This window comes from Mobula hypostoma, chromosome 15, assembly GCF_963921235.1.
Source record: "Mobula hypostoma chromosome 15, sMobHyp1.1, whole genome shotgun sequence".
Classification (NCBI taxonomy): domain Eukaryota; kingdom Metazoa; phylum Chordata; class Chondrichthyes; order Myliobatiformes; family Myliobatidae; genus Mobula; species Mobula hypostoma.
This window is the reverse complement of record NC_086111.1, coordinates 23968687-23982136: the sequence shown is the minus strand read 5'-3', so window position 1 is coordinate 23982136 and position 13450 is coordinate 23968687. Positions and strand designations below refer to the sequence as shown.

The window sequence follows — 13450 nt, the reverse complement described above, 5'->3', positions numbered from 1 at the left end:
CTATTCAGTCCTATTGCTATAGATACCGCTGTGCTGCTCGAAGTCAGAACACACCTGACAGTTCTGCCTCCAATTTGGGTTTCCGCTGTGCTGCCGATGTTTTGCCAGATTACCTTAAATGAAGCAGATTCCTGGAGAATTGTCTGGGACCAGGGACCAAATCGAAGGAATAGTTCTCCCCAAAACGAGAATGCACATGATACATGTTGAATGGACTTGCCTTTAAAGAAGCCAGCAGCCAAAGTGTACTGGGTGACCCATAAACTGATTATACCCTAATCACTGATATTTCTGATTAGATGTTGTAAGCTTAAAGGTAGGATGCAGTAAAGCCAAGAAAGTCTGTTAGCAGTTTCACTGGCACTGCAATACTCTCAAGTAGCATTGTGCCTTTAGTAATATTCCAATAAAATTAATTCTCTTGCTCAGAAAATAGTCAAGCATAGATCACAATTTGGAATAGCACAGTAAATAAATTTTAAACATTTTTTGCCCAAATCTTTAAAATGATGATAGGGCAAAGACTCTTCATATGACCCTGATATCAAATGGTCCAGTGAAGATTTGCTTGTCTTACTGATGGTTTTACAACTGGTAAATCTAAGCCAAACAAGATTAGATCTGATATACTGCCCTTTGCATGCCTAAAGTATCTTCCTGGCCAAAGAGTATTTTTTAAATGTAGTTACTTATAATGCAGGGAAAATAAAAGCCAATTTCTTCACCGAAGAATCACAAAGATTGCAGTGCTTGGTTGAAGAATAACTACAAGCTGAACTTTGCTGCTTCTTATCAGATAAAGTGGTGAAGATTTTTTTTTACATCCTCCAGAGGACACATCAATATGGTCCAAAATATCTAAAAGCTGGCACTAGTAATCCCTGTTGAACCAGTTGGATTATATGCCCAAATCTGGGTGGTAAAACATTTTCTTATTAAGAGGTGAATGTTCTAGGACTTAGTCAGTGATGATGATTGTCAAGGTGCTGTGGAGCAGCATGGTTCACCAACCTCGGGTGACAGAGACAAGAATTATGTTCTCAGTAAGTGTTTAAGACATGGTTTTAAAATTTGACAAAATTGTAACCAATAAAGTGGAAGCAGTTCTTCATGGATAGTTATACAATGAAACAGTAATTATGGTGTATCAGGGATTAAGGTTCAATGATAAATCTAAATTACTATTAACATACAGTGCAGAATCTCCAATGGGCCATCACCTTGGCTGTTGTTCACATTTAATTTCTAGTTAATCTCAAAATTGAGATTATTATCATATGCACAAATACATGTACACAAGTACAATGAAAACCCTACCAAAAGTAAGTCGTAGAAGTTTGTTAAGAGTGTAAAATATCAGATTCATCTATGTACTTTTATCTATTGGGAACTGGATTTTATATCATTAAAGATGAACGCATTCATAATAACATCATGTATGTGTCTTTATTTAGAAGTCATGCTTAAATCTATTGATTCTCAAGACCAATGACAGAGAAACTAATTACAAGAGTATTCTTAGAATGCTTTAAGGGAAGTTAATATTAGAATTCAAAGAGAGGATTTACTGATCAAACTATTCCAACACCAATTTGTTTAAGTTTGGATTTGTGTCATATTTAATTTGAGGTGGAAGATCATACAGAATCTTCACCCGAAAATCATACAACTATTGTAACACAGAAAGTCACTCCTTATCCTTTTCTGTGCCACAGTAAGAAATAAACCACACACAGTAATTATTATAATTATGCTACAACCCTTTGCTATTAAGATGACTACTCAAAAAAATCTACCAAAACTTTATTCAGTGTACTGTACCTCTTCCTAGAGATGCTGCCTGGCCTGCTGCGTTCACCAGCGACTTTGATGTGTGTTACCAAAACTTTATGTTTCCTTCCTGGAACTTAAAAAATAATTTGATATGTTTTTATATATGGGTCCTTATACTAAAATTAATAAATTTATATGAAGCTCCAGCTGATTAGTACTATAGCAAATTCCCACATCAACATTTCTAATTTTCTCAAGTAACACACAAAGCACTGGAGGAACTCAGTGGTTCAGGCAACATCTTTGGAGGGAAATGGACAGCTGATATTTCAGGTCATGACTCTTCCATCTGGGCCAGATTCACTTCGCTCATTTCCTTCCATAGATATTGTCTGACCCACTGTGTTCCTCTCACGCTTCACGTGTTGTTCCATAGTTCAACATCTGCAGTCTTTTGTGTCTCTAATCGTTTTAGGTAGTCCCTTGGGATTGAGGAAGACTTGTTTACACTCTGGGTTTGTTGATTGTCACGGGACTGTTAAGTCTAATGCTTGGAGCGTAGCCTCTTCCGCAAATGGAGCAGAGGTGCCTGATGTAGTGGGACAGGTTGGTATTTGGGAGGAGCAGGTGCATTCTTTATACCATTTAAGCAAGATTTATTTGTGTTTGTGCCGATTGAACTCGAGATTCAGAAGTTATCCCTAAATCCACCTCCACTCTGCATGGCCATAGGCCAGGGATTCCCCGGGGTTCTCTGGGATGCTGCATTTTATCAAGGAGTCTTTGAACACATCCCTGATTTTTTTATTATTATACCTACCTGGTAATCTCTTTCTGTGACAGAGCTCCTGTAATGGGAATCTGTTATTGGCAATACTAATGACATGGCGAGCCTAACACAGCCAACCGAGTGTAACTGAAATCTGGAAGATTAGCTCCACTACCACAGGTAGTCTTGGAATTGGGATTCATTGCAAAACTGAACAAAAAACTGTTAAGCCAGTAACATAGCCTTGTTTACCATCAGTCTTCTCTGTGGTTAGCTCCATTACACATTTGTTGATTAGAATCAAGGCTTACATTCTATCATGAAGCAGATGAATTTCCATGGACAATACTCCACAATCCTTTCAAATTAATGGGGTCAAAAGCTTGAGTGATCTTGAAAAAACTGTCATGCATGGTGCTTTGTGCTGCCCCTTGCATCTCTATTAGAATTATCACATGGTGAAGATCATGTTCAGTGTACTTCTGGATGGGTGGAATCCACACTGCAGTACCGGGGAAACTCCATGTCCATTGGAAGAAGGCAACTGAAGAGGACCCTGGCAATGACCTTCCCTGTGGCAGACAGCAGGGAAACTGTTCATAGTTATCAAGGAAAGATTTTTCTCCTTTCCTGTACATGTCCATCATTACAGCATACCTGATGTCTCCTGCTGTATCCTCCTATTCAGAGGTGGACCTGTACCTGAAATCCTTCACCTCAGAGATCAGCAGCGGCAGGACACTATCTGCTCCTAAGGTCTTGTTCTGCTTTTACTTGGGATTGTTGGACTATACAGTACATTCTTCAGCAAGGCTTGTTAAAATCGACTACAGTGAGATGGAATGAAGGGCACTCACATTAAACACAGTATTGCAGTTGATGAAGTCTTCAGTGTGGTACTTCCAATAGGCCTCGACTGCCTCTCTGTCCTCAATAAATTCACCCCCTTTCCTGGTTCTCAGTGGCATGAGGTCTTTGGTTTCTGGACCATGGGTGGCTTCAACTTTGCTGAAGAAACAAGGTATATGATGGCCATCAACAAGTTGCTGAGTTTCTTGCACACTTTCTATTCACTTTTTTTTAGTTCATGGGTCTTTAATCTGACCTTAGCCTTCAGGGGCCTACAGAACTGTTTCTTTTTCTTTGAGGAACAGTGGAACTTAAGTCATTGAATGCCTAATATTTACAAATAATTCTCTCCTCAATCTCCTAGTCATTCTTTTCAAACCTCCCCCGTGGTTCTTGGTGTAGAAGCCAAGTCTATGTGCAAGTGTGTATTAGGGTAGACTACAGAACAACCCATAAGCTGAGAATCAACAGAATGTTCCCTAGGTGTTAAAGAGGACCTCCCTTTGCAAGGTCTTTGAGAGCTCTGTTACTGATTTTCTTGTAATCTTTTTGTTAACTCTGATATTTTGTTTAAAGAAGGTAACAGAGGTTAGGTAATGATTAATGCAGCAATCAAAGGTGCCTGTCACAACACAGAAGAATGCAGTATCTTTGCCCAGACAGTAGAATAGCAGATGCCAATGCTTGGACTCAGGTGTTAACATGATTTCTTGTGTCTCTCTGAGGAAATAAAGTATTAATTTTGATGAAGTCAAACTTTAGAATACTTATGATAACCAAATTTATTATATCTTAATAAATATATAAATAAATTACCCTCTCCCACTATTAGTAGCAATATAGTGCATCAGTCTGCCTCTGTTATAGACAGGCACCTACATTTAAACTAGATCCTCCAAAGATTCTTGTCCTTACTATTTCACTCAATTGAAAATGAAATTTACATGGTACTCATAGCAAAAACAAAACATTTAACAATGAATCAGAGGTGTAGCAATCAAAATCTGAGGCTGAGCTAAAGCATAAAACAATAGAACTGCTGACCAGAAGTCTGCTTAATGAGGAAACTTTTAAATATCTTAGACACTCTGTGGAGGGAATTTCAGAGCTTAATAATCAATGTTCAAAGTACAAAGGACAGAATGGATGACTTCAAAGCGGTGCCTGGATTATATCGGCACACATTTCTCTTCTGCTTTCCTGCAACTACAATTCTCCTAAAGAATGCAATCCGTTCTATAATGCAAATGCAGTACTTCTTATTTTCCATTGTAGCTTGAACTTGAACTGTTAAATACCTTTGCTAAAACAGGTGCCTGGTGGTGGAAAGTTGTTGTTGGGATGGTCATGGTTGGAGGTAGAGAGTGTTGTTGTGGACCAAGTAGATACAAAGCAACCACATCATGAGAGATAATTCCTACTGTGTGCATTCTTAATTTATGCTTTCATGCGAGTTGGACTGTAACACTCCTCCAACCCACAGAGTTAATGTTCAAACACAAGTATTATAGAGATAATAGAGTATGTCAAAGTTGGGTATTAGCGCAGAATTTAATGTCATCTGATAAATTATCAATGAAGGTGATGGTAGCTCATTAAAATCAACTTTCTGCCCAGGTGACAATGAATCTGAATAACATCTCTGTGTCTGTGGCTCTGCATAGATATAACAATGTATTTGTTTTCATGCCCTTGTCCCACTTTAAGGAAAAGCTGTTTTGCACAAGATGCCAACCTGTGCTGGAATCTATCCAGTTGGTTGTTCCTGGATTTGATACTGTGACTTTGTATCCCAGAGTAGACCCTGCAACCCTGAGAAAGAACAACTTGCACACAATGCCTTGGCAACCTTAAGACAGGCCAAGCTGTTTGGCTTATTTCAGTATTTTGAAAGTCTATGTCACTGCTGTGATGTTGCAACAGAAAATCAGTAAATGATAATATCCCATAAACAGCAAAAATCAATAGATAATTTGTTTAGATATTGCTGAAGGGACAAAACCCTCCAGAAGTCTTGGAAAACTCCCACTTCTCCACCGTCGTGTATCAGGATCTATTACATCCATAAAAAAAGAAAACATGCTAACTGATTTTCCAATATAAAAGGTAGTCCTCCTACTTGTAAGGCATAAAGATACATTACCTGATCTTACAGGATGTCGAGATACTTGGACAGAAAACCTGGACCAACCACAGGCTAATAGAACTAACTTAGACGGAAATCTCAGAAGGCATGGACTTGTTGGGCTGAAGAGCCTATTTCTGTGCTGTATTGCTCTATGACACTGTACAGTGATGCCTACATTAGACAGACATTTCTCTGAGGTGTGGGGTGGAGATTTAAATACACATCTCATGACTCACCGATCCCTGGCTAGCACATCATTTCCAAATAACTAATAAGCCAATACATCAGGTAATGCTTCTGCCTCACAGTTCCAACAGCTCAAGTTCAATCCTGATCTCTCATGCTGTCTGTGTGTAGTTTGCATGCTTTCCTTGTGATGACATGGGTTTCCCTGGGTGCTGCGGTTTGCTCCTGCACCCCAAAGCCAGGGTGGTTGGTTCATTTGCTACTATAACTTACCCCAAGTATAGATAGTAGGATGGGGTTGATGGGTATTGTGAGAGAGAATGGTCATACAGAAATAATTGCTGAAGTGGATTTGATGGAATTGCTCTGAGAGCCAGCGTAGACTGGGTAGGCTGCAAGGCCTCCTATGCCAGGAGAAATATGGAAAGCAAGTATCTTGAAATACTGCATAGTGGATGGAAGCAAAATGTGGAGCAGGGCAGCATTTATAGAACAGACCACTGAACACCCACTACTATTCATTCCAGTATGTTGATAGAATACAACTCCTGTCAAGTGCAGGAAGAAGAACTCCTACTATATTTACAAGCCAAAAATAGAGAAAAAAAAATCAACGTTTTACTTAATTTATTTGTGGTCAGGTTTTATTGTCCACTGCTGTCGGGAGAAGTACAACCTTCCTGAGTTGGTACATTCCAATGATCAATGTGTTACCACTCTGAAAGAAGCTCAAAGTTCAAAGCAAATTTATCATCAAAGCATCTTATTCAAAACCGTCCGTGTAAGAGTACCTTTACAAACGATCCCTGCAATATTGTCACAGTGTGCGCGCTGAGTGATCTGCTGGTCAGTGCAAACTCACTGGACAGGAATAGGTTTGATCCCTGATCGGTGATGTGTGAATGATCAAGCATCGAGTTGTTCATGGCACCCTGAGCTAAACCAAGCAGTATTGGATGGGGCAGGCTATTCTGTTTATCATGCATTGACATCTTCTGGAAAGCAATAATAAAAGAGGGCTGGCTGGCATAACCTACCTCATTCAATAGTTCATTATCAGATACCTGATCTTAACATGGAACGTAAATCTAAATCTAAATCTAAAAACAGTACATCACAGGAGTAGGCCCTTTGGCCCTCAGTGTTGTGCCAATCCAATTAGGTGAGCACTCAAACGGGCAACCTAATCATCTCTGCTTATACAGTGTCCACATCCTTCCATTTTCCTCACATTCATGTACCTATCTGAACATCTGTTAAAAGTCTCCAATGTATCTCCAAGCAGCCACACATTTCATTTGAAATTACCCCCTCTCAGCTTAAATGCATGCCCTCTGATATAAGAAATTCCTGCCCTTTGCTCCAGGAATGACCCTTTGGGTGAAGTGATGAATGGCTGCCAAAAAAGCTACTTCAAGGACAGACAGAGAATTAAAGACTAAAATCGCTGTATTGGGATTGGGGAGAAAACAGAATCCGAACACTGTATTTTCTTTGTTATCGGCACAAAATTTATCATCTTGATAAAAGGGGAGGATGGAGAAGCAGTCAGTTCTATAAATACAAGAATTACCTTGAGATCCACAAACGATCTAATCAGGAATAATGAGTTACTGGACTACTTTTATAAGCCAGGGAACACATTAAGTAACCCTTTGAATGATGTACTGCTCCAATTATTTTAAGAGATTTTAAGCCTTCTTTTTAAAACACATTCTTCCTTGCCACTACTGTTTAGATTTTCCACTGCCAAGACCCTACAAGGCTCCTATTGAGCAGAAAGTGCAGTTGAGAAATGGCTGATTATTTTATGAACAATAACCTAAAACCCACCCAGCCAACAGACAATCTTGATATGAGGATCACTGCAGCAGTTTTGTTTAGCTGGAATCTTCATATGGGTGAGACTTTTCCAAAATTATATCTTGCTTCTTCCTGGAGTATGTTAATAAACATTACTCTCAGTCTCAGACTGCTTTGGATTACAATTTAACAGGCAAACTCATTTCCTTTAGATAAAATTGGAGCCCACAGCTTTCCTGTTAATTCTTCAGCTCTAGGGTTGTTTTTATAATTTTTGTAGCCCAGGACAGTAGAATATGCCAAATCTTTGGTAATAAAACCTTAAAAGTCCCGGACCTGACTTCACATGTAAACTGTAAACTAAATCATATATTACTAGCATTGGGTGCCCATTTTCACAAGAGAGAAGGGATGCTCCATGTACGGAACTATAAAGTTATTACATTAAGCCATTCAACTTATCAGGTCCTCACTAGTTTCTTCTAAGCATTCGATTCAGCCCCATTCCCCTGCTCTTTCTCCATAGGCTTGTGATGCTCCCCCAAGTGCCTTTCCAATTCTCTTCTAAAAGCTTTATTGAATTAGTTTCTGTCATTCTCACAAGCAATGAGCTGCAGAACACAATTTATCTTTGCATAAACAATTTTTACCTCATACTTCTGTGGCTTTTGCCCATAACCTTGAAAGACTAACTCTTGGCTCAAACAATCCACTAAAGGGAACATCTCTATATTTACCCTACCAAGCAGCTGGGTAACTGTCAGGAGAAGGAAAAGGAGCAGGTAAACAGTGCAGAGTACCCCTGTGGCTGTTTTCTCTTACTGTTTTGGATATTGTTGGGGGTGGGGGGAGACCTACCAGGGGATAGCTGCAGCAACCAGGTCTGGCTCTGTGGCTCAGTAGGGAAGTAAACACAGGAGGGGAACAGCAGTGACAGGAGATTCAATAGTTAGGAGGACATATAGGGGTCTGTGGACATGAAAGAGACTTTCAGATGGCATGTTGCCTCTCAGGTACCAGGGTCAAGGACATCTCAGACTGGGTCCACAGTGTTCCTCGGGGGCGGTGGGGGGGGGTGGAATGAGCAACCAGAATTTAATAGGTAGGAAAAGGGATGATTCAAAGTACATTTGTTATCAAAGAAAGTATAAATTATACAACTTTAAAATTTACTTGGTCACAGGTAACCACAAAGATACTCGGAAGAACCCAATTAAAGAAAAAAAAATAAAAGACTAACACCCAATGGGCAAGAGAAAGAAAAAAAAAACACCATTCATGCACTAACTTTTTAACTACCAGGTCTTAGTTAGGATGAGGTCCTAAAGGGGGAATTATAGGGAGCTAGGTAGGAAGCCAAAAAGCAGAACCTCAAAGGTAGTAATCTCTGTGCACCAGTCAGGTTAAGTATAGGACGACTGACAGAAGAACGTTGCTGAAAACTGGTGCATGGGGCAGGGTTTCAGATTTATGGATCATTAGGATCCCTTCTGAGGAATATATGTATACAAAAGGGACAAGTTACAGCTAATCTCAATGGGGATCAATGTCCTTGCTGGCAGGTTTACTGGAGCTCTTGGGGAGTGTTTCAACTAGTTTGGCAGGGGATATGAACTATAGTTATAGGTCAGAGATGGGGCAGTTGGTGTAAAAGTGTATGCAGTGTATTGAAACTAAAAGGTAGGAAAGGCAGTGAATAGGGCATAATTGCAGTCAGTTGAATGGGTTGAAATGTATCTACTTTAATGCAAGTATCAGGAACAAGAATGATGAACTCAGAACATGAGTCAGTTTATGGAACTATGATGTTGAGGCCATTAGAGAGACCTGACTGTCACAAGGACAAAAATGCCTGCCGGATATTCTGCGATTTATATGTTTCAGAAGGGACAGAGAGGGAGGTAGAAGGTGGGGAAGTGGCACTGCTAATCAGGGATAGTATCACCGCCGCAGAAAGGAATGATGTCACGGAGGGATCATATATAGATTGTTGTGGGTGGAGGGCAGAAACAGGAAGGGTGTAATCACACTATTGGGATCACATTATTCTACACACTCCCTAACAGCAACAGAGACATTGAGGAGCAGATCGGGAGGCAGATTTTGAAAGGTGCAAAAATATCCCCAACTCCCAAAGGACTCTCACCAAATTCTTTCTCCCAAAACATACCCCTTCATACATTTCTGCATGAAATTTCATCTGCCTCCTGTTCGCCCAAAATGACAGCCCATTTATATCTTCATGCAGCCTGTTAATCATGCACCTTACTCTTCACATACTTTTAGGAGATCATTTACTTCTAATATCTAGTACTGTCTTATTTTTATTGATTTTATTACTTCAATCTGTAAAAAGTTTGTCTTTCTGCATCGGAGCCTATTGATTTACACTGTAACTGACTTTCCTTCCTTGGACTTGGGTTTTGCAAAGTGATTGATGCATTTACTAGGACAAAAGGTTGGCAATTTGTCACTAAAGGTTCAGCAGACCTTTTCAAGGAGATCTCCACATGAAAATAGATAGCGGCAACAAATCAAAGTTTTCAATGAAGTGACAGCCCTTTAGTTGTCCAAACTAAAAAAGCAAGACACAGAAGATCTCTTTTCAAAGATGCTGCCTGGCCTCCTAAATATTTCCAGTATTTTCTGCTTTTCGTATTTATAGTATATACATTTTTAAAACTTTCATTTACTGATTACAGAAGACAATAAATTAGGTTTATTAGCATATTGCAAAGGGAAGAAAGGCTCCTACTCAATAGGAAAGGTAAGTCGCATCTGGAGTTTCTCCGGTTAGCAGATGATTTCCCTCCACGCCTCTCTGACGTAGTGGGGAACCGCGTACGAGGCAAGTTACAGCAGTGGTTTGCCATTGCCTTCTGCTGGGTGAGTTTCCAAAGAGATCACCAACTCGTAACCCAGCACGGATGGAAAGCGTGCAGGGGAGCCAGCTGGATTTGAACTTGGGACCTTTCGTCCTACTCAAAACCAAATTGAATTTTAATGTTTCTTTTAACTCCTTCTAATTTTACAATGTACTTCTTCTAACTTTTGTGTTTGCCATAATGGTAGATAATTGATTAGAAATGATGATGTTTGTCACCTTAGAAACCAGAAAGCTGACTGCAGGACTTCAGTAGATGCAAATGGTTTAAGGGACTGAGGAACATGTGACAACCATGACCAAACTGTGTAGGAACTCGTGGGGCTGGTTGCTGTTGTTAAGCCTATCACCCCTACTAGAGCGTAGGCCATCGACAACAACTTACTAGAGTCCTCTACCCTGGGCAAGACTTTCAAGTTGTCCCCAGGTGTAGCCCATTTCTCTCCAGTGCTGTACTCTTTGAAGCATTGCTAATTCTGGGTTTTTACGGGATGGGGTTGCTAGCCCCATATCCACCGCTTTTTGCAGTCGGGCTTGGGACCCTTCATGCTGGAGTTCATGGCATTAGAGGATGTTACAATTAATGGCACATTGTTTTCTTTATCTACCATGTGGTAGAATTAATACAAGGTTAAAGAGTTGCAAGATAAACAAGAGCTAGGGGTGCTTAATTGCCACTAAGACATCACCAGTAACGTGCAAATTCAGAAACGTTGAATGCTACCACATCAATAGGGTAGTACAGGGTGCATGTTGTTGGTCAACTGGAGCCCGAGCCTTGTGATGGTCGTGGCTTTTAGCACTCTTCTACAGAAGGAGAGCAGAAGATTCCACAACCCTCGTTTTGCTCCAGTTGCATGAAGTTAGGCACAGGGCTCCTCAATTGTTCAGTTGCAGATGCCTACACTTGGTGTTCCCCTGCTTTTCAATCCCTTTCACTCAAGTCATGTCCTCTACAGGATTCCGAAATCATGCCTTTGTTCTGGCTACCCTCCTCCCAATCATTCCACTTCCCTTTAATTGCTCCCAACCTTTTAATTTTGACCTAGATGCAATGCTCATTTTGTTCTCCAGAAGTGCTATGAATATGTACAGGGGCCGTAACTAATTATTCAAGTAAGCCATTGGACTGAAAAAACGTATTTTTCTAAAGTGCCTTTCATGTCCGCAGCACTTCTCAAAACATGTTTACAGTGAACATAGCACTTCTGAAAACCAATCATTGTTGTAATGTAGGAAGTATGATAACCAATTGCATATAATAACATCACACGAATAGCAATGATCCATGACCCTTTCTTGTGATGCTGGTAAATGAATAAATGCATGCTGCTCAGACTCACAGGGGAAATCCCTTGCTCTTCTTTCAAATATCATGGGATACTTTATGTTCACCACAGACAGTAGACTGGTTCCTTGGTTTAATGTAATCCAAAATGGTTGCCACGGTAGTGTAGTGGTTAGTGCAATGCTATTACAGTTCAGGGTTCAATTCCAGCACCATCTGTACGTTCTCTCAGTGGAATTTGTGGGCTTTCCCCCGGTGCTCCAGTTTCCTCCCACATCTGCACATTTGTGGGAGGAAACCAGAAGCAAAAATAAAAGGGTGGGTTAAACAGTCCCATGATTAGGTTAGGGTTAATCGGGTTTGTCAGCGTGGTTCAAAGGGCCAGAATGGCCTACTCCGCGCCAAACCGCTAAATAAATAAAACTTACCGCTCCAAACTGTGCAGAGCTCCTGCACCACTGGACTGAAATGTCAACAAATATTACAGGATCAAGCTGACAAAATACATCTCAAACTGAATACACCGGAGAATCCCACCATGGATCCGCAGTTGGATTAGATGGCAAAATGCTTCTTGTCATAGAGCACTACAGCACAGAAACTGGCCGTTTGGCCCATCTAGTACATGCCAATTTTTCTATTTAGTCCCATCAACCTGCAGCTGGACCATAGCCCTCCATACCCCTTCTATCCATGTACCTATCCAAACTTCACTTAAATGTTGAAATCAAATCTGCACCCAGTTACACTGGCAGCTCGTTTCACAGTCGCACCACCCTCTGAGTAAAGTAGTTCACCCTCACATTCCCCTTAAACATTTCACCTTTCAACCTTAACACGACATCTAGTTCTAGTCTCACTGAACCTCAGTGGAAAAAGCATGCTTGCATTTACCCTATTTAAACCTCTCATATTTTTGTATACTTCTATTAAATCTCCCCTCATTCTCTTTGGCTCCAGCGTATAAAGGCCTAAACTATTCAACCTTTCACTCAAATTCAGGTCCTGAAGTCCCGGCATCATCCTTGTAAATTTTTTCTGCACTCTTAATGAAATCTTTCTGTTTAGTTTTAGAATTTTCCTACCAATTTCTGCTTATGAGATTGCCAGTTAGGTTTCTATGTTTTATCAAGCTGTGGCTTCTTCTCATGTGTGACTATACAGTCATTTCCACGATGAGAATGTAGGCACTCAAAAAGAGGTTAACAATGCAAATTTCCAGTGGAAACTTGGGATTTTGCTACAACTGAATGATCTACTTTACCTTTACTTGATAGACATACCTGTTTTTGACCTATTTCAGTCTTCTCTCTTGTGGTGCTGAAAGCGGTGCTCGGTGTTATTTTGGGAATATGGGACAGTGTACAACATATGCAGCTAATTAAACAGCCCAGTGCCCTACATTCTTTAAATGGCTCCTCATCACATCTTCCAGAAACAATAAAGAGCTTTAAAGTGCACCGATTTCTATCCTTATAAAAATATACAATAACATTACATGTTAGAAAAACTAATAATATACATATAATTGGCAATGTCCTTAATCCTTTTATCTAAGGACAGGTTACAAGTGAGTGGCTAAAATTGATCAAGAGCTGTAGGTGGTTGGCAACCTATTCAGAGCAGTATACATGTCATGGTCTTGAAGGAAGGGAAGGTCACGCAGAAGGCCGTGTCAATATTTATTGAGTGGCCCTGCTAAGGAACGAGCTCCCCAGAGCTATGGTAAAATGTGAGCATTATTCCTGTCACATGCAAATTAGTCTGACT

General features: G+C 40.3%; 1 protein-coding gene across 1 annotated transcript in view; it reads left to right on the top strand.

The window, feature by feature from the left end:
• sumf1 (sulfatase modifying factor 1) overlaps positions 1–1414 on the top strand; it is a 187381-nt gene extending 185967 nt beyond the window's left edge. Inside the window, exon 9 of the mRNA XM_063067863.1 lies at positions 9–1414. Coding sequence (XP_062923933.1) covers positions 9–122 — 114 coding nt within the window. The 3' untranslated portion in view covers positions 123–1414. The remainder of the gene's footprint in view (positions 1–8) is intronic.
• The last annotated feature ends 12036 nt before the right edge of the window (positions 1415–13450 follow it).